At 43.9% G+C, this 25819-nt stretch overlaps 1 protein-coding gene across 1 annotated transcript in view; it reads right to left on the reverse strand.

Moving 5' to 3' along the window:
- The window catches only part of FMN2 (formin 2), a 434815-nt gene that overhangs the window by 389561 nt on the left and 19435 nt on the right, over positions 1-25819 (reverse strand). Inside the window, exon 2 of the mRNA XM_030196386.1 lies at positions 11234-13138. Within this exon, the coding sequence (XP_030052246.1) occupies positions 11234-13097 (1864 nt within the window). The 5' untranslated portion in view covers positions 13098-13138. The remainder of the gene's footprint in view (positions 1-11233; positions 13139-25819) is intronic.

The following is a 25819-nucleotide window of genomic DNA, read 5'->3' on the forward strand; positions in this document are numbered from 1 at the left end:
ACATAAGTATTAAAAAAAAAAAAAAAACATAATGCTTCTCAAAAAGCAGCAACCTTAAATATTTAACTCTCTGGTGCCTCTGAAAGGATATAGACAGAGTAGAGACAGTATTAGGACAATTTTAAAAGGAAATTTACTCAGATAACTAGCTTTCTGAGTAAATTATTTGAGCTCAAATCTTCCCTCTGCATAATATGTAATCGGGAACGTTTGTACCAGTGGATTTCTCTATGCCAGCACAACTTTTCAAAGCAGAAGGCCAGGATCCATCCACTTTTTGCCCACGTTCACCTAGTGACATTTTGTGTAGCTAGTGGGGAACCCCTCCAGCTAATGTATTTAAATTTTATGGAGCTGCGAGAAGAAGAGGCAAAGAAAAAACACCCACCCCAAATTTGAAATACACTACTATCAAAAGTGAAACTATTTATGCAACACTGTTCCCACAAAGAGGGAGACAGAACACTGCACATCTACACCTTGTGTTGTGCTGGTGCTGCCTGCTGCTAACTCAGTGAATCACCGCCGCCGCCGCCACCCCCTCCCCCCCCATCTTGGCCCTTCAAGTAACGATCTTGGAGTTGCTACCAGCTTTCCCTCAACCTGTAGCAGAACCTTCACAGATCCCACCACCCAATCCCTCTAAGAATTCCTACCCCTCTCAACACTCACTTCAAGTACAGGACACGCTTCATACCACCCACTCTCACCAAAGTAAATTTCAGAAGCAGCACTGGGCTCAATCTTCCCACCTCACAAACCAACCTCACCTGCACAGCACAGAAACTTCCACTCAGCTCATCTCTTTTTTTTTTTCCAGGAACTAGAACTACTTCCCAGTGCCCCCATACCCAGTGCATGTCCATTCACTGGATCCTAAACTAAAGGATCCCTTTCGTATCCCGAGTCCTTCCAATATGGGACCATCAGGGAGCAGATTGATTTATGGGTACTCCTATTAAGACTGGAAGCAGATAGGACAGGCTCAAATCGCTGTGAGGAGAAAAGGACAGAAGAGCTGCAGATACAGGTCTAAATTCTTATTTTTCAGGCAGACATTTTTGCCTTCCTTCTGACTTCTAGAGATTAATACAAAAATCTGCCCACTGAAAAAGCACTCTAGCCAGCTGGCAATCCTAGCTTCACTATTCTTATAGATTTCCCTGTCAGCATATGCATCTTTGCCTATCGCCATTCCAAGCAGACCATTACCTTATTATATCACCACAGCCTCACTGCCACCTCCTGCATTGCTGAACAGCAGCTCTCTCAAGCTCCCTGCAAACTCCAGGCTCATACAATAAAAACAACTTACCTACCCCTCTGCTAGCATGTAATCTCCACCACACTTTTACACTCCCCTTTTCCACCTCCAATGTCTACAACTTTGGACTTAGAGTGGCTTGTGATATTTTCTTTAAAATCAAGTCCCACTATTATACATTTTTAGTTGTATTTTTCTCCCCTTCAGTCATTTTTGCACAAGCAGAGGAGCCCTAGACTACACAAGAGGGAGACTATGAGCTCCGTCGATCAGGAAGGTGACAGTAACCAGGCAATCTTATCCCTCTATGAAGAGAAATGGGGAGAAAGGGTGAAATGTTCCCCCTTTGTCTTCTCCCCAGGGGAGTGGCATGGTAGCCAGTGGCTACTGAGCCATTAAGCAGAAGGGAAAACCATGGGATAAGACCAGCCAGGTCTGCAGGTAGGCTACGCCAGGGGCCTCCAAGTCCACCCACTCGCTGGGGAAAAATGTGTGGAACATTTGGCTGCTGCAGCTCAGGAAAGGTAGGTTCCCAATATAGCGAGAGGCACGGTACCACCAGGCGGTCAGGGGCGGTGGAGATGATTGGATTATGTGTGGGCTGGACCAGCCTTGCTTGGCTGGCTTTGGACAGTGGGCTGAGGGCAAGGAACTCAATATGCTATTAAACATTTCAGGTTTTGAAAACAGGTCCTCCTTGTCCCTTATTTCCCCCAGACTTCTCTAGGTATTTGTGCTCTACAGTTGCTAGGCTTTTGATTTTTCTCTCCCCTGCAGGTTTATCCATCCGTGACTCGGGATCCTGCATTTTATATTTTGATTCCTTTATTAGGGAATTCTCTCCCCAACTACCTTATGCTGGAATCTTCCTTGACTAGATTCAAGACTGGTTTGAAGAAACTTTTTTGAGCTGGTGTTTGCCGATTAGCTGTAGGTTTTTGGTGTTGGTGATGTGATCGGCACAGCACCTCTTGCTTTCTTTTGTGTTACCTTCTATTTTGTGATTACTCATTGTAAACCACCCTGATTATTGTTTGAATTGCTGTGTATCAAGCTCCACAATAAAACAAAGATGGCTCAAAACAGATTTATTCCTATAAAGCTGCACCTCTGTATGCCAAATGCTTTGTGGGTTTAGCCTGGGCAATAGGGGTAAGAGGAAGGTGCATCCATCTGTCTTGGTTATGCTGCCTGTACCTGCAGCCGACCCCTCCCAAAAATACTTGTGTGTGCAGCTGTGTGGCCCCTCGTCCTCCTCCATTTTCCATTTCTGATTTGAACTCACATGGCCTCATACCGCCTTTATCTGTGGTTCCAATACTTAAAACATAGTGAATCCTCTTGCTGCTATAACCAATGCTCTTCCTGCAACTCCGTGATTCAATGCTAAATCAACTCGAGCCATGTGGTCCTTAATTAAACCTATGGCACTTCAGACTACTTATTGAGCAGTTCAATCAGGAACAGATTAATGCTATAAGGTCTGTAGACAAACATGTCTGTGGTGCCTCTATTATGGACCTCCCCCAGAGTGTGACTGCTTGGCCTAACCCCTCCCCGGATCTTCATTCATGGCCTCCCTCCCCCCTCCTCCAACACATACACAACACACAAACTTTCCAGACCTTGCATATAGAAAACTACAGTTCCCAGTTCTGGGTGTGGCATTTAGAAGCAGGTTGTCAAGGAGCATAGAAGGAATTCTGTAATTGGGCATCTGGTAGGAATCTGTTCTATAGAGCAACCTGGGCACCTCCTTTCCTTTAGAGTATACTAATGTAACTATTAAAATACAGTGTGAATACTTATGCCTGCCACAGAGCTGATACAAGTGCTTGCATCTACATGCTGGAGATGCATGTGTAACATAGTATTCTATATGTTATTCATGTAAGTGATGCTCTACCATGCTCTCCCCTGACTCTGTCCCTGCATATGCCTACCTGACCACTGATGCACAGATTTACAAAAAAAGCTCAGTCAGAATTTTGGCATCTATGCACTATAAATTCATACGGTGCTTATATGTACAACTCCAAGGAAATAAATGCTTAAAATAGCATGCAACTGATATGTAGTTTACAGGAAGGCTGTAAGGCACATGCTTTGAACAGAGTAGGCAGTGGTTACAGCAGTGAATCGAGAAAGCTGGACAAAGTTTCACCCACTATTGCCAAGGTACTAAAAGAACCTAAGCATCAAATTGCTGATCTGCTGTCAGTAATATGTAGAGAGAAAAGGAGAAGAGTTGGGGAAAAATAGGCTCTTTCCAATCAATAGGGGAGATGTATATTTGAAAAAAGTATAATATTTATTGTAACAGGTTGAGTCAACCTGTTACAATAAATATTATACTTTTTTCAATATACGTCTCCCCTATTGATTGGAAAGAGCCTATTTTCCCCCACTCTTCTCCTTTTCTCTCTATATTGTTTCGTGGGGATTAAGTGCACCTCCACACTTCGTGTGGCTTCCTTTTTTAGTTAGTAATAAGTAACCTGTCATTAAAATGGTCTGTACTGAAGACTGGAGGGTGGCCAATGTAATGCCAATTTTTTTAAAAGGGTTCTAGGGATGATCCAGGAAATTACAGACCAGTAAGCCCGACGTCAGTGCCTGGTAAAATAGTGGAAACCATAATAAAGAATAAAATTACGGCTCACAGTAAGGAAATCAGAACGTGTGAGGAGATTAAACTTGCAGATGACAAAACTATTCAAGGTTGTTAAAACATATGCAGACTGAAAAATTGCAGGAAGACCGGACAGCCAAATGGCAGATGAAATTTAATGTGGACAAATGCAAAGTGATGCACATTGGAAAGAATAATCCAAATCATAGTTACTTGATGCTAGGGTTCAACTTGAGGGGTCAGCACCCAAGAAAGATCTAGGTGTCATTGCTTTTCTGGCCACTGCCTCCACACACTAGACAGAAGATTTCAGCGTATTATTTACAAACAGGATGGTAGGAATTAAAAATAAGACTAAAAATACTATACTATAGTGCCTCTGTATTGCTCCATGGTGCAACCTCACCTTGAGTATTGCATTCAGTTCTGGTCTCTGTATCTCAAAAAATATAAAGCAGAATTAGAAAAGGTTCAAAGAAGAGCAAACACAATGATTAAGTGGGATAAGGAAAGGCTAAAGAGGTTAGGGCTTTTCAGCTTGGAAAAGAGACAGCTGAGGGAGAATATGTTTGAGGTCTACAAAATCCTGAGTAGTGTAGAACGAGTAGTAGTGAATCACTTTTTTACTTGTTCCAAAAGTACAAGGACTTGGGGACACTCAAAGAAATGACATGGAAATACTTTTAAAACAAATAGGAGGAAATATTTTTCACTCAACAAATAATTAAGCTCTGGAACTCTTTGCCAGAGGACATAGTAACAGCAATTAACGTATCTGGGTTTAGAAAATGTTTGGACAAGTTCCTGGAGGAAAAGTCCATAGTCTGCTATTAGGACACACGTAGGAAAGTCACTGCTTGCCCTGGGATTAATAACATGGAATGCTGCTACTATTTGGGTTTCTGCCAGGTACTTGTGACCTGGATTGGCCACTGTTGGAAATGTAATACTGGGATATTTGGACCACTGGCCGGACCCAGTATGGCTGTTCTTATGTACATCAACAAGTGATATTTACCAACGATGTGTCTGAGATATAAATTCAGAAAATGTTTTAGAACATAAGAAAAAAAAAAAAAAGTTTCACATAGAAATAGCAAGAGAATATAGCTCGAGAGTAGAGACAGTATAATATAATTTACTTGGGTGAATTCCTTTCAAAAAGTTTCCCTCCACTTAGTATATACACATACACACACTGGTACATAACACATTTGGTACCAGTGGATTTTTCTGCAGAAGCTACTTATGAGATACTGTCCCCACCAGAGAAACATTCACTCTCACTTTTCATTCAATCATATACAGTACACACACTTGCTCTTCTGATATAAATTTATGCATTCTTGGTCACGTCACTGACAAATATAGAAGATGGTAAACAAGATATGGCTCTAGTCTTCCTGTTCATACCAACTACTACAATCCTTCCCTCCCCATAATTTTTCCCCCGTTCTCTTTTTAATTCAGACAGACAGTTCATATGCTTATTCAGTCAATGCCCCACTACCACCCCCTCCCCCCCAAAGCTCTGCCTAATCATGTAAAATTTTTCCATTTCATGCAGGATTTTCTCTATGTGCAGCAGCCCCTCCCCCCCCCCCCCCCCCCCCCATTCCTCTTACCTCTTCCCAAACACCTCCTCTACAGTTTTCCACTCCTCATTTCCACTGGCTCTTTCCAAGGTCCTGTGCAGAGTTCAGTCTCTTTCACAGCACCTGCAGCTCAACCGCTCCTTCCTCTGACTAATCCAGCCTTCCCATTGGCTGGATCCAACCACAGTCTCTGCGCTGGAAGGTGGAGAAGGCTGGAGGATACCAACACTGAAAATATCCAGATACTTGGCAACCATTTTTCAAGGTAGCAGCAGCAAAAGCAGTAACAAGGGACATCACTCCTACCTCTTACAGTACAATGAGGGGAGGGAGGGCAGATGCAGATACTGGCAGCTGGGAACTTTTTTTTTTTTTTTTTTAAATCAAAAACTAAAGCTACCCTTCTTGTCAGTGCTTGAGTCAAATCACTGCTCAGGCACCAACAGGAAGGGTGACATTTTGCCCCGGTGTATTACTGCCATTTTTTTTTTAATGTGGCAGAATGTGTGCGCTCATTCCTTATAGCTTTTATATAGTTTTGCAGTAATAATTTTACAATAGAGCAGCGGCTCCACTGTGAGAGTCATGATCTTTGGCACACTATGCAAGGGAAGTCCTCCAACGATACAGCTGTTCTGAGGTGTCCCCTCTCCCAGACAGCCTGGCTGTTCAATTGCTTTCAGAGTAATTTGTGTAATCAAAATAAAGTTTACATCTCCACATACTTTCTCTTTTCACTAAGCCAGTGGTTCCCAAACGTTTGTGGGTCACAGCACCCCTAGGCTACACATTTCTTCTCAAATCTCTCTCCCCCCCCCCCCCACCCCCAACAGCACTGAGTACTACCTTTGCTGGTGGGGATGCCCAAGCCCCACTAGCTGAAGAGGTCCACTGCCTGAGGTTCAAGCTCCAGGCTGCTTGCACAAACAAATCGGTAGCATGCTACAGCCACCAACACCTGAATTCCTATGCATGCCCTTCCTCTTGCCACTTTCGTCCAGCCTCTGCCCTCCCTTGCGCTCCCCTTCCTTACAGCCTAATCCTCATGTTTCTCCCAAAATCCTCTCTCCCCTTTTCATCCAGCATCTGCCCTCCTCTCCCCCTTCCATCCCTCCCTCTCCCTAGTTTCATCCACCCTCTGCCTTCCTTTTTTGTTACATTTGTACCCCGCGCTTTCCCACTCATGCCAGGCTCAATGCGGCTTACATGGGGCAATGGAGGGTTAAGTGACTTGCCCAGAGTCACAAGGAGCTGCCTGTGCCTGAAGTGGGAATCGAACTCAGTTCCTCAGGACCAGAGTCCACCACCCTAACCACTAGGCCACTCCTCCACTCCACTTCCTTCACACTCCCCTTCCATCCAGCCTAAGCCCCCTCTGTTTCTCCCCCTAATCCAGCATCTGCCTCCTCTGTCTCCACTCCCCCCACACACAATTTGGGAACCACTGCCCTAAGCCTATGTTCCTCAGCTCTTCTAACAGTCTACTCCAATTCCATCCCAGCTCATCCCAATCCCCAATACCAGTCTTCATCATCCTTTCTCCAGTCCTTTCAGACTTGCTCTCCCCTCCTCCAGGTTCTTTTTTTTGTGTTTTTTTTTAAATCCTCTTATTTGAGGTCACGTGACGCCATGGTGCAGGGCTGACGCTGGAAAGCTAGGCTCCGTGCACATTCACCCGAAAATCTGCTAATTTGGCGTGCCCAAGGTGCGATACGCTACAGCCTTGCTCACATAAGGTGGGAGAAATGATTAGTGATTAAAAGATCTGGCGGAGAGCAACAGAATGGCAGCAAAAACGGTGAGGAGAGAGCGAGACAAATCTAAACCGGCCGACAACAAGATGGTCGACCAGCGCGATCCTGGGGAGCTAGCGTTGGGATCCGCATGGCTGACGGAGATCACAGCCGAGGTAACAGCAGCGGTCGAGGCGGCGCTGGACAAGAAACTTCAGCAATTGTTTGATCGGACGGAGGAGGCTCATGAGCGTATTGATAGTATGACTCTGGAGTTAGATGAAGGTTTACAGCGGATTTCAGAAATGGAGGAGACTGTGGAGGCGCAGAAGGAGATTAATAAGAAATTAGAGCGGCGGGTTCAGAATTTGGAGACAAAGATCGATGATTTGGAGAACAGGAGCAGGCGAAATAACCTGCGTCTGGTTGGACTTCCAGAATCGCTGTTGGATAAAGATCTGCCTACCTTTCTAGAGGAATGGCTGCCACAGTCTTTACACATCGAGGACAAATTAAATCTTCTTATTTTTGCTCCAAAGGTTGTTGGCAGTACCACCGGCTTTTTTTTGTGTGTGGTGTGTGTGCGTGCAGGGGGGGGGGGGTTCTGGCAGTACATGACTCAGCAAGTTTGAGCTGCTCAATGTCCAATGTGCTTATTTTCATTATGTCAACTTGATATACCGTGTTTCCCCAAAAATAAGACACTGTCTTATATTAATTTTTGCCCCCAAAAATGCGCTAGGTCTTATTTTCAGGGGCTGTCTTATTTTTCGGAGAAACATCGGGGTTGGATCGGGGTTGGCCCGCCCACCCTCCGTCGCTCCCGGAACTAACCTTAAACGCCACTCCTTCCTTCCGTGTCCCGCCCTCGCCTGATGTAACGTCCGCGAGGGCGGGGCACGGAAGGAAGGAGAGGTCTGCCCTGCTGCTGCTTGCTGCGAAGGTGAAAGGAGGCGTTTAAGGTTAGTTCCGGGAGCGACGGAGGGTGGTTGGAGGGGGGGGGCCCGGGGGCAGCCTTGTCCAGCTCTCGGCAGCCCTGCTTTCAAACAAAAATTTGCTAGGTCTTACTTTCGGGGGAGGCCTTATATCTACCAATTCAGGAAAACCTCTACCAGGTCTTATTTTCGGGGGATGTCTTACTTTCGGGGAAACAGGGTACCACCTAATCCAACTGGTGGGCTGAGGAAGTTTACCACATTTTTGAAAGTCATAGGATAGATTAAAGTAATGCCAAAAATTTCAATAGAACAGAAACATTAGTTTTTAAGAGAGATTTAACAACAAAAAAAAAAAAATCCCTTGAAAAAGACCTATCATGAAGCACAGGGGGCAAGTCATTCCAGAACTATGTGGCTAGGAAAAACCGCTTTCACCCTTATGAGATTAGTAAAGGCATTTGTAAATCTGAGCTGCATGATACTGTAGGTAGAAGACAGACCTGAAATGGATGTAGTGCCAAGTATCAAGACTGAGAACTGGGGGGGGGGGGGGGGGGGGAGGGGGTTAGGGAACCACACATGGTCAATGGGGGCCGCCACTGGGCCCCAGTCCTTTCAATGAAGAACACTACCCTAGGGACTTGAACCAGTATATTTGTGCCCTGCTGAGCAAAAAGATACCAAAAGTGGGGCTACAAATAAAGATAAAAGATAATGATTATAAAAATTGGGAGGGGCAACTTCCATTTTTGAAAGTTTTGTGTATAATAAGAAAGTTAGTAGAATGGGACTATGCAATTTTTTTTTTAAGTTTGATGTTTTTCATGTTCTACAGCCTACATATTGCAGGTACCTAAAGTGGGGTATGTGATTTCTGGGGTTAATTACTTTTTTTTTTTATTGATAAAAAAAATTACTCTATACACAAGGCTGAAATTTTGCAGGATTATGCAGTTGATATCCCTCTATCGCAGCTATTCCCAACCCAGTCCTTCAGCCACACCTAGTCCCATTGGGTCTTCAGGATATCCACAATGAATATTCATGAGTTAGATCTGCATGCAACTATCTCTAGCTAGGGCAGGGGTTCTTAACAGATGAGGAGAGAGGTCAAACGGGTGTGGAGAAGGTCTAGAAATGCAAAGCAATTTATTGAAACTTTCTAGACAGTTATTGGTAGTATAACTGTATACTACTGAATTTTAGTGCCAAAGTCACTGTTAGCTACTAACAGTGCTATGTAGCTGTCCGTAGTGGACACAAGGTTTAGGAAGGGGGTGCGATGGTTCATTGATCAGTTAAAGGGGTTTGAGAACCTCCTCCTCCCCCCAACAAGTTTAAGAACACCTGAGCTAGGGGGAACTAGACTGGCTTGAGAATACTAATACAGGTGGTGAAAGGTGGGTGTTCCCAGACAGAACTGGCTGGACCTAGATGCAGAGATTACAAGCTTAGTGAGACGATCAAAACTCTGCGCTGTTCCAAACAGCGCTCCAAAAATAGCGCTGGAAAAGCATGGGGCGTTATTAGATCTATGATCAGAGATATTTGCATGCAAAATTTAAGCACGCAATTATGTCTGATCATGGTGTAGAAGTGCGGGAGAATAGTGCCTGAGCATACACTCAGCACAATCCTCCCACACCTGTTTGATAGGTCTGGGCTGTCAAAAGCCCAAACCTGTCAAAACACAGGGGGCTGGAGGTCCATAGGACCACCAGGCCCCAACTACCCGTGCCTGAGCAACAGGGGCTGGAAGTCCAGCGAACCTCCGGTCCCCCCTGATGACCCCCCCCCCCCCAAGGTTCAGGGAGGGCTGGATATCCGGTGGGTCTCCAGCCCCCCCCCCCATTTCCAAAACAGTTCCTGGTGGCCCAGTGGGCGACCAACCCCCCCCCCCCCCCAAGTGACAGATCCAATGGGTCTCCATATTATATGGTGTGAAGCCCCGCCAAGCGCATCCCAGGATACACTGGGCAGGGCTGAGCGCTGTCATTTTGCGGCATCGAAGAGGAGGGAGGCAGGCAGGCTACCTCCCTCCTCCAACCCACAAGGTAGGGGGGGTGCGTTGATCGCTGGACCACCAGGGACCCTTTGCTGGGGGGAGGGTTAGGGGGACTGGAGACCCACCAGATCTCCAGCCCTCCCTGAACCTGGGGAGGGGGGTTCGTCAGGGGGGTAACGGAGGTCCAGCGGACCTCCAGCCCCCTGTCGCTCGGGGGGGGGGGGGGGAGGTTGTCGCCCACTGGGCCACCAGGGACTGTTTTGGAAATGTTGAGGGGAGTTAGGGCGGGCTGGAGACCCAACCGATCTCCAGCCCTCCCTGAACCTGGGGGGGGGGGGGACCAGAGACCTCCAGCCCCATCGCTGGGGGGTGGAGGGTCTTCAAGTTTGCTTTGTTGGGGGGAATGGGGGCCTGCTAGCATGCAAATGCATGCTGGACAGGGCTCGCCGTTCCTCCCCAATGATCTGCAAACCTTAACGCCAGCTCGGAGCTGGTGTAGGGTTTGCCGTGGCCAGCGACCCAATCTTTGGCGCACTGGTCGCTGATCATTGAGGATATGTTTAGCCCTGTTTTGCGTGCTAGTTGCGTTCAGAGCCCTCGAGTGCATTGTTTCATGCGCTCGGGGACTGTGATCATTTAGCAAACGCCAGCGCTAGTATGGCGCTAACAACCTCTAGCACTGGAGTTTGCTTTTGATCATCCCCCTGTGAGTGACAGGAAAGATGACAGCTGCCATTCAGCCTCTAGTAACTGACCAGCACTAGCTTATATGGACAAATTGAGGAGAATTAATTTCCAAAATTAATCATTCATTCCTAATCACTCCATCCCTTTTGAAAAGCAAAAGCCTGCTATTAAAAAAAAATCATGTTTCAATATCTAGACCAACATAAATATATTAGAAAATCTCTCAGATGACTTAAAAGGATAATCTCAGTAAAATAATACAAACTGCATGTAAATCTAAAATGTAGAATTTGCATAAGCAGTCTGGTTTTGCGCTTCAGTTCACTGCATTTACTTTTGCAAAGCCCAATCCAGAAAGCCAAGGCAATGTGACACTCACCTGTGAACACATTAGGAAAACTGCCAGACACTTGTACTCCCGATGACTTCCTCGACAGACTGGGCAAGCTTTCGGATTCCACTTTCTCCTTGGGGCCACTGTATTCCTCCAAGTCTGCAGAGCCTCCCTTTTTCAGGCTTTTGCTTTTCAAACTTTCTAGCTCGGCTGTCCAGTCTGCGGATCGGCTGAGGGAGCCGACCAAATTGCTGGTATTTTGTTTCTTCACCACTTTGTCTAGCCTCTGCTCTGTGCCCTGCCGCCTCGGGCAACGAGGGCTTTGAGACGGCGAGCCAGATGGCGAGTGGTTGGGCGAACTCAGCTGCCTAGTCGTCGTTTTGATGTAGCAAGGGTTAATCAGTGGGTAGGGCTTAACAGCAATGGGTGAGGATGAACAGGGGTATTTAAACAATTTGGGGCTTTCTATCCATCCGGGGGTCGGTGTGCCATTTTTAAATTCATACGAAAATACGTCTTGGTGGTTCTGCTCGTTATAATCCACCCCTTGTGTTCCAGCGGCAGAATCACTGCCTTCATTTTTAATAGCACCATCAGTACCTGCACATTGGCTTTGGCTAGATTTAGCCCCTGAATCTGTGGTACAGACGTGCAAAGGGGAGTCTGTTAGCACATCATTCCTTCGTTCTGGGCAGTTCTCGTTCCCTTCAATATTTAACTCTGTGGCAAGATCTTTTAGTTTCTCAGCTGACAGCCTGGGCTCTTGTGCAAGGTGTAAAGCGAGATCCACGTCTCCCAGCTCACTTTTGATGTCCTCTGTTGAAGCATTTGCTCTGATTTCAGAGACGCAGAGAGAATACGCCTGCTCTGTGTCCGGACTACTTTCTTTGTCACTGCTGGGCTCGGAAACAATGAGCTGCTCAGTGTGCAGGGGGGGCTCTACGGAATTAGCCATGTGTTTGTCGCCGGGTTTTGTGACATGCTGCTGCTCGACCCTCATGTTAATTGCCTCTTGCTGGTGCTGCAGCCTAATCGCATGCTGGATATCCGAGAGCAAATCCTCTTGCTCTGTGGCTGAATGGAAACTATATATATCCGTTTCAGAGCCAGAGCTGGTCCTTTGTCCTTGCCTTTCCCCAGCATCTGTGCGAGTTTCGTGTGTGATCTCAAAAGGCTCAGCATCAGTATCCGAGAGACCCCCTTCGTCTGCAGATATGCTTATATCCGGAGTTTTGGTGGTAACTGAATTCACGCTATCCAGCTCCTCGGTCTGCAGGGCCTGGCTCTCCAAAACATCCTCTTTTGAGCTGTTGGTCCCATCCTTAGCCTTGGAGAGGGATTTTCTTATCCTCAGATTAGAGAAGACTGATGATGCTTTTGAGTCCGATTTACCTTTCTTTCTGCCAGCTCCCTCGGCACGTTTTCCCAGTGTCCTTTTGCCTCCTGTCCTTTTGGTGGTGTCCGGATCCCTGGGCCCCGAAGCCGCCTCTCTCCCTTCCTGCACATCACCTGTGGGTTTCTTTTGCTTCCCATCTTGGTTCCCCATGTCCGTTAGCAATTCTGTTTCTTTCTGTATCAAGCCATGCTGCTGGATTCGTTTTCGTCGGCTGTTAGGCGATTCTGCAGCCAATGATCCAGGTTTGTTTTCATACACTGATGCGAGAGGGACAAATGCTCGTTCGGCCTCCCTCCCATCTGCTGGTGCTGGGGCTGTCTTTTTGCATATCCTGCTGCTTGCACTCTGCTCCGAAGGGACATGCTCAGTGCAGAACTGCAAGCTGCAGACAGCTCCTTCCCATGGTCGATCTTGGCACAGCTGCCTCTTGTCACGTTTTTCTTTAAAAGGTGTTGTAATAATCGTTTCCCTCACAAAAGGTATTTGTTTTTCTATTGTCTGAATTGCCTGCATTTTGCAGGGAAGGCACAGGATTCACCCTCACATTAATACAGCTGGGGAGAAAAAAAAAATAAAAGTTAGTACTTTATTATGGATAGATAAAAATCAAATCTTCTCCTGCCCCCCCCCCCCCCCAAAAGAAAAAAAGTTACAAAAAATGTTCTAATGCTAAAGGAAAGCATATATCTATATCTATAATACCTATATCTTAATATAATATCTATATCATAATATATCTATATATCACCCCACACAGACATGTTCACAACCAGCAAGTGTCAATATAACCACACCTAGCCTTATAGCGTAGATTATGTATATAATAGATGAACTGAAAGTATATATTCCACTTTACTACTACTAAACATTTATAAAGCGCTACCAGGGTTACACAGCGCTGTACAATTTACTCCCTTCGTGCAGATTATAATGTTGGATGGGTCATGGCTTTTAGTGAATAAGAAGTCCAGGGTCGGGGGGATGCTTTTAGACTCATCTTTAATGATGGAACCTCAGATTAATATTATAGTTTTAAAAATCTATGTTAAAATCAAAACAATTATGTTTAATTTGATGTTTATTTTTTTCCTCAACATTTTAGAGTACTGGTTCAGTCTGTTAATTTTGTCATTTCTGGACTATTGTAATTCACTATATTTAGGTATTTTACAGAAAATTACCAAAGAAGCTAAGGTTGATTCCGAACACAGCTGCTAGGCTGATTTGTAGGAAAAGTAGATTTGATCATGTGACCCCCCCTCCTCCACATTATTTGCTGGTCTTCACTGGCTCCGCATAGAAGCACAGATAGTATTTCAAACTTAACACATTATCCCCCAGATTCTGTAAAAGCAACTAGAGTTCCACATGCAAATCAGCATGTGTAGCCACTTTGTGCACGGAACTTGAGTTCTCTGCATCAGCATTGATGATTGTTAATAAACTATCTGCACTAATTAGAATTTACACACATAGCTTGCTAAGTGTATTCTATAAAGTGATGCCCCTAAATTGGGCTGCACAAATCTCAAAAGGCAGCGTAGCCATGGGAGGGGCATGGGAATTCCTAAAATTTACAAAATGTGTTCTAGAATATGCCCAATCCACACCTAAACAAGTCATGTGCTTTTACACAAGGTTTTAGAGTCACAGGAACAAGCACTATATGTATTCCATAAATCACGCCTAACTTTAGGTGAGCTTTACAGAATACTTGTGAGGTTTTATGGTGTCAATTTTTTAAGTGCCTTAAATAGAATCTAGTTCTATATGGCGATGCTCTGGATGATTTTCTTTATCAGGTATTCCTTTTAAAAGGGTCAAAGTATGGATTGTCTTATTTTGCAGCTACCATCTTTGAAGGGTGTAAAATACAGATCACTATAGGGTCAATCTTTAGTTGACAAAGCCATTAGAATTTGGAACTTTCTTCCACAGGATGTTCATTCTTCCTTTTATCTGTTTCAGAGAAAACTGAAAAAACTTAATCTTTTTGCCAAGTTCTGTGATTTTAGGAGATTGATTTCTACATCATAACTAATTAAATTCATCCAGTAAGAAAGTATGCTTCTGGCTAGCCAAGCAACTTCAGCTGGAGAGAGTAGGAGGAAAAGTACCACAGCTGCTGAATATGCAACTAGCAAGAACTATAGCAAAGCACATTCTTACATAGGCGTAACACAAGAACAAGCCGAGACTAGAGAAGAGCCTCATGAAACAAGGATAAAAAGAACCAGCACCAGAATTCCATCTGAGAGCTCATGCCAATATGGACACTTGTGTTTGAAGGCTCTCAAAAGTGCTACAACATACAGCTCTCCGCAGGCAAGAGAGGTCCAGACAGACAAGTTATAAGGAACTTTTACCAAGAAACTCTACCAAGACAGTTTTTCTTAAGAAAAGCAACTAACTGTAAATGATTAATGGGGGTTATTTTGTTCTACTATTTCTTATTTGCTTTATGCTAAAATTGTCATAAGATTTTTTTGTTTACATCATGCCAGTTTAAAGTACTTGTTCCAGGACTGCATCTTCTGGCCTAGACAGACTTACTGGATGAGAGAGTGGATTGTGCTTTTGGCCTCCCAGTTCTTACTGGTCCCAGCCCTGAGCCAACAAACCAACTCTGAAATTAAAAGTAATCCACCCTGTTGCTCAACAGGCAAGCAAGTGTTACAGTTTATTTAAAACACTTCTAACCCACCTATACACTAAATGGTTTCCATAAAAACATACATATTAAAATACATCTTAAGAAAAGTGCTGCCATCACAAACTCTCCAACCCTACATTGCCCATCAGAAAAAAAAAGCCGTGTTTTAACATTTTCTTGACTCGCTGAATGCTAGTACTTATATGCAACTGGCCAGGCAAGGTATTCCACGTAAGCGTTCCTGCAATTGAAAAGGCTGATGCTCGGGTAATAGCATAATGCACAGAAGGCACCAAATGCAAATGCAAACATTTAGTGAAATCAGATCTTGAAGACCTTCCAGATGAAAGTGCAAACCTTACCAAAATACCATGGAATTTTATCATAAACCACTTGGTAAAATAAGAGCAAAAACTTTATACCGCACTCTGTTTCATAGGCAAGCAGTGAAGTTGTTTCAAGCACTGGTATTATATGTTTGGAGATGCCAGCAACTGCATTCTGTACTATTTATAATTAAAAATAAAATGAACAGACAACAAATCACATTGGCAAATTATTATAAATGTGAGTTAAGCACCTTGAACAAGGCATACCTTAACCATTTTTTTTTTGTTACATTTTTACCCCACGCTTTCCCACTCATGGCAGGCTCAATGCGGCGGGCAATGGAGGGTTAAGTGACTTGCCCAGAGTCACAAGGAGCTACCTGTGCCAGGAATCGAACTCAGTTCCTCAGTTCCCCAGGAATCGAACTCAGTTCCTCAGTTCCCCAGGACCAAAGTCCACCACCTTAACCACTAGGCCACTCCTCCACGTGACAATGCAATCTCAATATCCAACAGTCCACTTTAAAAAGATTTTTGGTTCATTCTAAATAAGTACGTTTTCAGCTCTTTCCAATTGTGTATCCTTGCACCACCTTCTCAACAATGCATTAAGACTCTGGAGCTCTGCCCACCTCTTGGGTCCTGCATGTGGAATGGGAAGAATTTCTGAAAATGCTACACTAGAGGATCTGGATTTCAATTTTCTACCCAAGAGTAAGCTTGGCTTCCAGAACTGCCTTCCTACATTTTCTTGTTGGTACCCACATGAACCAAGACAGCCAGATTCTACCCAGTACTGTAAATTCTCATCTAGGTGATGAATAAGATCTATAATAACAAATATTGGGAAAAATTATTTTTAAAACAAAGTACACTTTTTAAGCAAATATCCCATGTACTCCCTGTTATTCAATCAATCCTACATTGCCAAAATATTTCAATTACTTTAATATATAAATATAAATATCAACATAGACAATATAAAACGTATAACCCCACAGTACCTCCAGTATTCCTAAAGATTTTCCCCCCCAACCAATCCCGGTCATTCACACTCATACATAAACCATCTCCCAACAGATGTGGAATATACACAACAAAAGACAAGCAGATACAATTTTTATAAACATTTTCTGTTGCCTATACCAAGTTCTATAACCAACAGGCTCAAATGACTGTCCTTGATGACTATCTTTTTAGATATTCGGCATAGCAACCAATATGGTACTGTATCAGTCAAAAGTCCTGAGCCAACCGGCTTCAACTGCTGGCAACCCTTGTTTGATGAATATGATCTGCCACCTTTCCACCAAGCAGGCAAGTGACCAAGCCATCCTCATGTTCTGCCCAATGATCAAATCAATTTAAAATGGCTCTTTTAAACCTTTCCTCCTGGGCAGAAGCTCCTGGAGACACATCTTCAGTATGAGAGAATAAAGTTTGCCCTCGAGGGGGTGCACCAGAATGATGCTTTCCTAGGTGACCTGTCCTCCAAGGAAGAGCAGGTGCTGCCTGACTGGAGGTGGGACTTCTCTACTATGTCCCTCTAATTCTCCTCTATATACCTGTCTGCCTCAGATCCTCCAAGTCTGCTATTCTAGTCTCAAGAGATTGCACTCATTAAAACTTGTTTTGACAGCGGATTCGGTCTTTTTAGAGACAGGTGCCGTACAATGAGTCTACTTTATGGTCCAGAGATATTGTTCTCACCTTTGATATTGTTTGATCATTTTGCCTTTCCTTGCCCACTCTCTGCCCGGGATACAGGGCTTTCTCTGACAAGCCATTAATGGGGGAACAATGATTTTACTGGCTTTGGAGAGAATCTTCCGCCCCCACGTTTACCTCCTGGCGTATTCAAATGATATCTTTGTTGTTTATGGAGTGTTGTGCCACAACGCACTGTTATAAGAAAAAAATGCAGCTTTTAAAAGATGTATTGAAACTGCATTTCAATACCTTCTTTTAAAAGCTGCATTTTTATATTGTTATATACGATCCAGCAAAATATCATGCTACATATTTCAATAATAAACTGATACCATTACACACACTTACCACTCCAAGGGCTTCATTTTCAAAGAGTCTGGGAGGGAAGGGAGATCTAGAATTTGTTCTTGTTGTGAGTGATTGTTAATGCTTTGTTTTTTTCGCTTGTATTCCTTGTTGGTGACTAATAAGTTTATGTTTAAAATCATCTTTATTTATTGCATTTGTACCCCACATGTTCCCACCTATTTGCAGGTTCAATGTGGCTTACATAGTACCGTCAAAGGCTCCCATTTAGCAGCACAAGTGTAACAGGTAGGAGGGGGATGGGTCTGGGTCCACCTGCCTGAAGTCCCCTGCACCCACTAACAACTGCTCCAGGGACCTGCATACTGCTGTGATGGAGCTGGGTATGACATTTGAGGCTGGCATACAGGCTGGAAAAAAGTTTTTAAAGTTCTTTTTTTTTGGTGGGAGGGGGTTAGTGACCACTGGGGGAGTCAGGGGAGGTCATCCCCGATTCCCTCCGGTGGTCATCTGGGCAGTTGGGGCACTTTTTGGGGACTTGTAAAAAAAGGATCCAAAAAAAGTGACCCAAATTCTCGCTTCTGGCGCCCTTCTTTTTTCCATTATCGGCCGAGCGTGCCCATCTCTCCTCGGCTGATAAACACGCCCCAGTCCCGCCTTCACCATGCCTCCGACACACCCCCCATCAACTTTGTCCGTTCCTGCGACAGACTGCAGTTGGAGGCGCCCAAAATCGGTTTTCAATTATACTGATTTGGGCGCCCATGAGAGAAAAGGCACCCATCTGCCGATTTTGGTCAAAATATGGGCGTCTTTCTCTTTCGAAAATAAGCTGGATAATGTATCATATACTTTTATTTAGTATTTGCTTCTCAGCAAATGCAAAAAAATGGTTAAGGGCAATCACTTGTACATGGAAATATCCTGCAATAACAAACCTCCCTCTTGTTCTCTTAATTGAAACAATTTACTATGAAGATAAGTGCCATGGGTTGATGGGAAAAGACTGAACTAGGCACTGCTCTGCTATCCACTGGCTATCTAAATACTGTAAGCTGTAATCTGAACTATGGGTAAAAAAAAAAGTTTCATGCAGTTTAAATGAGTTAAGTTAGTTTTTTTAAAGAAATTCAAACTCTTTATAATCAATAAACCTAGAAATTCTCTTCTGTCCCAATCTTTGTCACCAAAGCATACAGCAAAACACTTAGCCAGAGAGGGATATCCTTGTCTGTCAGAAAAAGGAGTCACAAATATGACAAAACTAGTAAAAGAGGCCCGTTTCAGAGCAAATGAAACGGGCGCTAGCAAGGTTTTCGTCGCCAACACCCCCTCTCTCCCTCCCTGGCCAACCCCTTCGTTGTTCTGCCATTGCTCCGCCCCCGTCATGACGTTTGATGCGAGGGCGGGGCCCGGAGCGATTGCCTCCTCCCTGCCAACCCCTTCATTGTTCTGCCATTGCTCCGCCCTCGAGGGCGGGGCCCGGAGCGATTTTGGTGGCTTCACCACCATGAACCTTTGAACCTTTTTGAAGGAAGTCAGGGCTTGGCTTCACTGACGTCAGTGTCCTCAGAACGTTGAGGGTGAGTTTTATTTTAGTATATCAGGTATTCTCTGCTGAACGTTTCCCCAATTCCATCATCATTTATTATGTATGTTACTTACAGTATGTGGTTGCCTTTAACAAACTCATAGCCAATAACCTGGCATACGTTTTGCAAGTTTGCGAGCGCATAAGTACATAAGTATTGCCACACTGGGACAGACCAAAGGTCCATCAAGCCCAGCATCCTGTTTCCAACAGTGGCCAATCCAGGTCACAAATACCTGGCAAGATCCCAAAAAAGCTCGATACATTTTATGCTGCTTATCCCAGAAATAAGCTGTGGATTTTCCCCAAGTCAATTTAATAATGGCCTATGGACTTTTCCTTTAAGAAACCGTCCAGACCCTTTTAAAACCCTGCTAAGCTAACCGCCTTTACCACATTCTCCGGCAACAAATTCCAGAGTCTAATTACACATTGAGTGAAGAAATATTTTCTCCAATTCGTATTAAATTTACTACTTTGTAGCTTCATCGAATACACTTTCTAAAAATATTAGGACTAGGGGGCAAACGATTCACGTCTGCCCTTTCCTCTTCACTCATTTTATAGACCTCTATCATATCTCCCCTCAGCCGTCTCTTCTCCAAGCTGAAGAGCCCTAGACACTAGCCTTTCCTCATAGGGAAGTCATCCCGTCCCTTTATCTTTTTTACATAAGTACATAAGTAATGCCACACTGGGAACAGACCAAGGGTCCATCGAGCCCAGCATCCTGTCCACGACAGCGGCCAATCCAGGCCAAGGGCACCTGGCAAGCTTCCCAAACATACAAACATTCTATACATGTTATTCCTAGAATTATGGATTTTTCCCCAAGTCTATTTAGTAGCGGTTTATGAACTTGTCCTTTAGGAAACCATCTAACCCCTTTTTAAACTCTGCCAAGCTAACCGCCTTCACCACGTTCTCCGGCAACAAATTCCAGAGTTTAATTACGCGTTGGGTGAAGAAAAATGTTCTCCAATCTGTTTTAAATTTACTACACTGTAGTTTCATCACATGCCCCCTAGTACTAGTATTTTTGGAAAGCATGAACAGACGCTTCACATCCACCTGTTCCACTCCACTCATTATTTTATATACCTCTATCATGTCTCTCCTCAGCCGTCTCTTCTCCCAAGCTGAAAAGCCCTAGCCTCCTTAATCTTTCTTCATAGAGAAGTCGTCCCATCCCCGCTATCATTTTAGTCGCCCTTCGCTGCACCTTTTCCAATTCCACTATATCTTTCTTGAGATGCGGCGACCAGAATTAAATACTCAAGGTGCGGTCGCACCATGGAGCGATATAACAGCATTATAAACATCCTCACACCTGTTTTCCATACCTTTCCTAATAATACCCAACATTCTATTCGCTTTCCGAGCCGCAGCAGCACACTGAGCAGAAGGTTTCAGTGTTTTATCGACGACTACACCCAAATCCCTTTCTTGGTCTGTAACTCCTAACGTGGAACCTTGCATGACGTAGCTATAATTCTGGTTCTTTTTTCCCACATGCATCACCTTGCACTCTCACATTAAACGTCGTCTGCCATCTAGCCGCCCAGTCTCGTAAGGTCCTTCTGTAATTTTTCACAATCCTGTCGCAAGTTAATGACTTTGAATAACTTTGTGTCATCAGCAAATTTAATTACCTCGCTAGTTATTCCCATCTCTAAATCATTTATAAATATATTAAAAAGCAGCGGTCCTAGCACAGACCCCTGAGGAACCTCACTAACTACCCTTCTCCAATGTGAATACTGCCCATTTAACCCCACTCTCTGTTTCCTATCCTTCAACCAGTTTTTAATCCACAATAGGACATTTCCTCCTATCCCATGACCCTCCAATTTCCTCTGTAGCCTTTCATGAGGTACCTTGTCAAACGCCTTTTGAAAATTCAGATACACAATATCAACCGGCTCCCCTTTGTCCACGTTTGTTTACTCCTTCAAAGAATTGAAGTAAATTGGTCAGGCAAGATTTCCCCACACAAAAGCCGTGCTGACTCGGTCTCAGTAATCCATGTCCTCGGATGTAATCTGTAATTTTGTTTTTAATACTAGCCTCTACCAATTTCCCTGGCAACTACGTCAGACTCACCGGTCTATAATTTCCCGGATCTCCCCTGGAACCTTTTTTAAAAATGGGCGTTACATTGGCCACCCTCCAATCTTCCGGTACCACGCTCGATTTTAAGGATAAATTGCATATCACTAGCAGTAGCTCCGCAAGCTCATTTTTCAGTTCTATCAGTACTCTAGGATGAACACCATCCGGTCCAGGAGATTTGCTACTCTTCAGTTTGCTGAACTGCCCCATTACGTCCTCCAGGTTTACCGTGAAGTCAGTAAGTTTCTCCGACTCGTCCGCTTGAAATATCATTTCTGACACCGGTATCCCACCCAAATCTTCCTCGGTGAAGACCGAAGCAAAGAATTCATTCAATCTCTCCGCTATGTCTTTGTCTTCCTTGATCGCCCCTTTTACCCCTCGGTCATTCAGCGGCCCAACCGATTTTTTTAACGGTTTCCTGCTTTTAATATACCGAAAAAAATTTTTTTACTATGTTTTTTTTGCCTCTAAATGCTATCGTTTTTTCGTAATCCCTCTTGGCCTTCTTTATCTGTGCCTTGCATTTGCTTTGACACTCCTTATGCTGCTTCTTGTTATTTTCAGACGGTTCCTTCTTCCATTTTCTGAAGGCATTTCTTTTAGCCCTAATAGCTTCCTTCACCTCACTTTTCAACCAGGCTGGCTGTCTTTTGGAGTTCTGTCTTTCTTTTCTAATTAGTGGAATATGTTTGGCCTGGGCCTCCAGGATGGTATTTTTGAACAGCGTCCATGCCTGTTGTACAGTTTTTACCCTCTCAGTTGTCCCCCTAAGTTTTTTTTTCCCACCGTTCTCCTCATTTTATCATAGTCTCCTTTTTTTAAAGTTAAACGCCAATGTATTTTACTTCCTGTGTATAGTTACTTCAAGGTCGATATTAAAACTGATCATATTATGATCAGTTATCAAGCGGCCCCAGTACCATAACGTCCCTCACCAGATCATGCGCTCCACTAATGACCAAGTCCAGAATTTTTCCTTCTCTCGTTGGCTCCTGCACCAGCTGCTCCATAAAGCTGTCCTTGATTTCATCAAGGAATTGTACCTCTCTAGCTTGTCCCGATGTTACATTTACCCAGTCTATATTTGGATAATTGAAGTCACCCATTATTATCACATTGCCCATTTTATTTGCGTCTCTGATTTCTTTTATCATTTCTGTGTCTACCTGCTCATCCTGGCGAGGCGGACGGTAGTACACTCCTATCACCGTTCTTTTCCCTTTTATACATGGAATTTTAACCCACAATGATTCAAAGGTGTGATTTGTGTCCTGCTGAATTTGTAATTATCTGAGTCAAGGCTCTCGTTAATATACAATGCTACCCCTCCACCAGTCCGGTCCACCCTATCACTACGATATATTTTTGTACCCCGGTATGACAGTGTCCCACTGGCTATCCTCCTTCCACCAGGTCTCAGTAATGCCTATTATATCCAATTTTTCATTTACTGCAATATATTCCAACTCTGCCATCTTATTTCTTAGACTCCTAGCATTGACATATAGACATTTTTGTCACCCTTCTCTATACCTTTTCTAATTCCAACTTATTTTTTGAGATGTGGCGACCAGAATTGAATACAATATTCGAGGTGTGGTCGCACCATGGACTGATACAAAGGAATTATAACTTCCTCACTTTTGTTTTCCATTCCTTTTCTAATACCCAACATTCTATTTGCTTTCTTAGCTGCCGCAGCACACTGAGCAGAGGATTTAAACATATCAAACGATGACACTGAGATCCCTTTCTTGTTCAGTGACCCCTAACATGGAACCTTGCATGACGTAGCTATAGTTCGGGTTCCTCTTTCCCACATGCATCACTTTGCACTTGCTCACATTAAACATCATCTGCCATTTAGACGCCCAGTCTCATAAGGTTCTCTTGTAATTTTTCACAATCTTCTCACCATTTAACAACTTTGAATAATTTTGTGTTATCAGATTTAATTATCTCACTAGTTACTCCCATCTCTAGATCATTTATAAATATGTTAAAAAAACAGTGGTCTCAGCACAGACCCCTGAGGAACCCCACTATCTACCCTTCTCTATTGAGAATACTGACCATTTAACCCTACTCTCTGTTTTCTATCTTTTAACCAGTTTTTAATCCACAATAGGACACTACCTCCTATCCCATGACTCTTCCAATTTCTTCTGGAATCTTTCATGAGGTACTTTGTCAAATGCCCTTTGAAAATCCAGGTACACAATATCAATCGGCTCGCCTTTATCCACGTTTGTTCACCCCTTCAAAGAAATGTAATAGATTGATGCAAGATTTTCCTTCACTAAATCCATGGTTGCTTTTTCTCACTAATCCATGCTTTTGAATATGCTCTGTAATCTTGTACTTTATAATAGTCTGTACCATTTTGCCCGGCACCAACATTAAGCTCACTGGTCTATAATTTCCCGGATCCCCTCTGAAACCTTTTTAAAATATTGGCTTTACATGGGCTACCCTCCAATCTTCCAGTACTACTCTCTATTTTAAAGATAAATTACATATTACTAACAATAGTTCCGCCAGTTCATTTTTCAATTCTATTAGGACTCTGAGATGAATACCATCTGGTCCAGGAGATTTGCTACTCAATTTGTCAAATTGCCCCATTACATCCTCTAAGTTTACAGAGATTTCAGTTTCCCTGATTCATCAGCTTTGAATATCATTTCTGGCACCAGTTATCTCTCCTAAATCTTCCTTGGTGAGGGCAAACAAAGAATTCATTGAACCTCTCTGCTATGGCTTTGTCTTCCCTGATCGCCCCTTTTACCCCTCGGCAGTAGCGTAGCAGTGGGGCTGCCACCCGGGGCGGGGCGGTTCGCCGTTGCACCCCCCCCCCAGGTGCAGCACAATGACACCCCCTCCCCCCCAACCAGCTCTTGCACCCTACCTTTAGAAAGAATATTGGGAGGCGAGGCACAGCGCCTCGCGCCTGCACATAAAAGAAATGTGAACCGTCGGGCCTTCTCTCGCTCTGTCTGTCCCGCCCTTGCGGAATAGGAAGTTGCGTCAGCAGAGGGCAGGACAGATAGAGCGAGGGAAGACCAGACGGTCCACATTTCTTTTACGTGCAGGGCAGGCGCGAGGCGTTGCGCCTCGCCTCCCGATATTCTTTTTAAAGGTAGGGTGCGGGAGCTGGGGGGTGTCGATTCGCCTGGGGGGGGGCAGCTGGCAGGGAGCACCCCCTCTGAGCTGACACCTGGGGCAGACCGCCCCCCCTTGCTACTCCACTGCCCCTTGGTCATCTAGCTGTCCAACCAATTCTATTGCCGGCTTCTTGCTTTTAATAGACCTAAAAAAAAAATACTATGTGTTTTTGCCTCCAACACAATCTTTTTTTCAAAGTCCCTCTTTATCTTCCTTATCAGCGCTTTGCATTTGACTTGACAGTCCTTATGCCGTTTCTTATTATTTTCAGTTGGGTTCCTTCTTCCATTTTCTGAAGGATTTTCTTTTAGCTCTAATAGCTTCCTTCACCTCACTTTTTAACCATGCCGGCTGTCGTTTGGTCTTCCTACCTCTTTTTTTAATACATGGAATATATTTGGCCTGGGCTTCCAGGATGGTATTTTTGAACAGCATCCATGCCTGATGTAAATTTTTGACCCTCACAGCTGCTCCTCTTAAGTTTTTCCACCAATCTTCTCATTTTATCATAGTCTCCTTTTTGCAAGTTAAACGCTAGCGTATTGGATTTCCTGATTATACTTACTCCAAAGCTAATATGAAATCTGATCATATTATGATCACTTATCAAGTGGCCCCATCACCATTACCTCCCACACCAGATCATGCACGCTACTAAGGACTAGGTCTAGAATTTCTCCTTCTCTTCTCAGCTCCTGTACCAGCTGCTCCATAAAGAAATCCTTGATTTCGTCAAGGAATTTTACCTCCCTAGCATGCCTTGATGTTACCCAGTCAATATCAGGGTAATTGAAATCATCCATTGTTGTGCTGCCCAGTTTGCTAGTCTCCCTAATTTCCGATAACATTTCTACATCTGTTCTTCCTGGCCAGGCGGACAGTACTACACTCCTATCACTATCCTTTTCCCCTTTACACATGGAATTTCAATCCATAGGGATACCAAGATGTGTTTTGTTTCCTGCAGAATTTTCAATCTATTTGATTCAAGGCCCTCCTTAACATACGTTACCCCTCCATGAATTCGATCCACCCTATCACTATGATATAATTTGTACCCCAGTATGACAGTGTCCCACTAGTTATCCTCCTTCCACCAAGTCTTAGTGATGCGTATTATAGCTAATTTTTCATTTAGTGCAATATATTCTAACTCTCCCATCTTATTTCTTAGGCTTCTGGCATTCGCATAGAGACATTTCAAACTATGTTTGTTGTTCCTATTTACACCATGCTCAGTACTTCACAGAATTAATTTGCAATCATTTGTCCGATTTTTATTTTTTTATTTAAGGACATCTGATCTACTGCAGTCTCTTTTGCAACCTCACAATCAGGATACCCTATCTGCCCTGTTTGGTGATAT

The sequence above is a fragment of the Microcaecilia unicolor genome, chromosome 3, assembly GCF_901765095.1.
Source record: "Microcaecilia unicolor chromosome 3, aMicUni1.1, whole genome shotgun sequence".
NCBI classification, from domain to species: domain Eukaryota; kingdom Metazoa; phylum Chordata; class Amphibia; order Gymnophiona; family Siphonopidae; genus Microcaecilia; species Microcaecilia unicolor.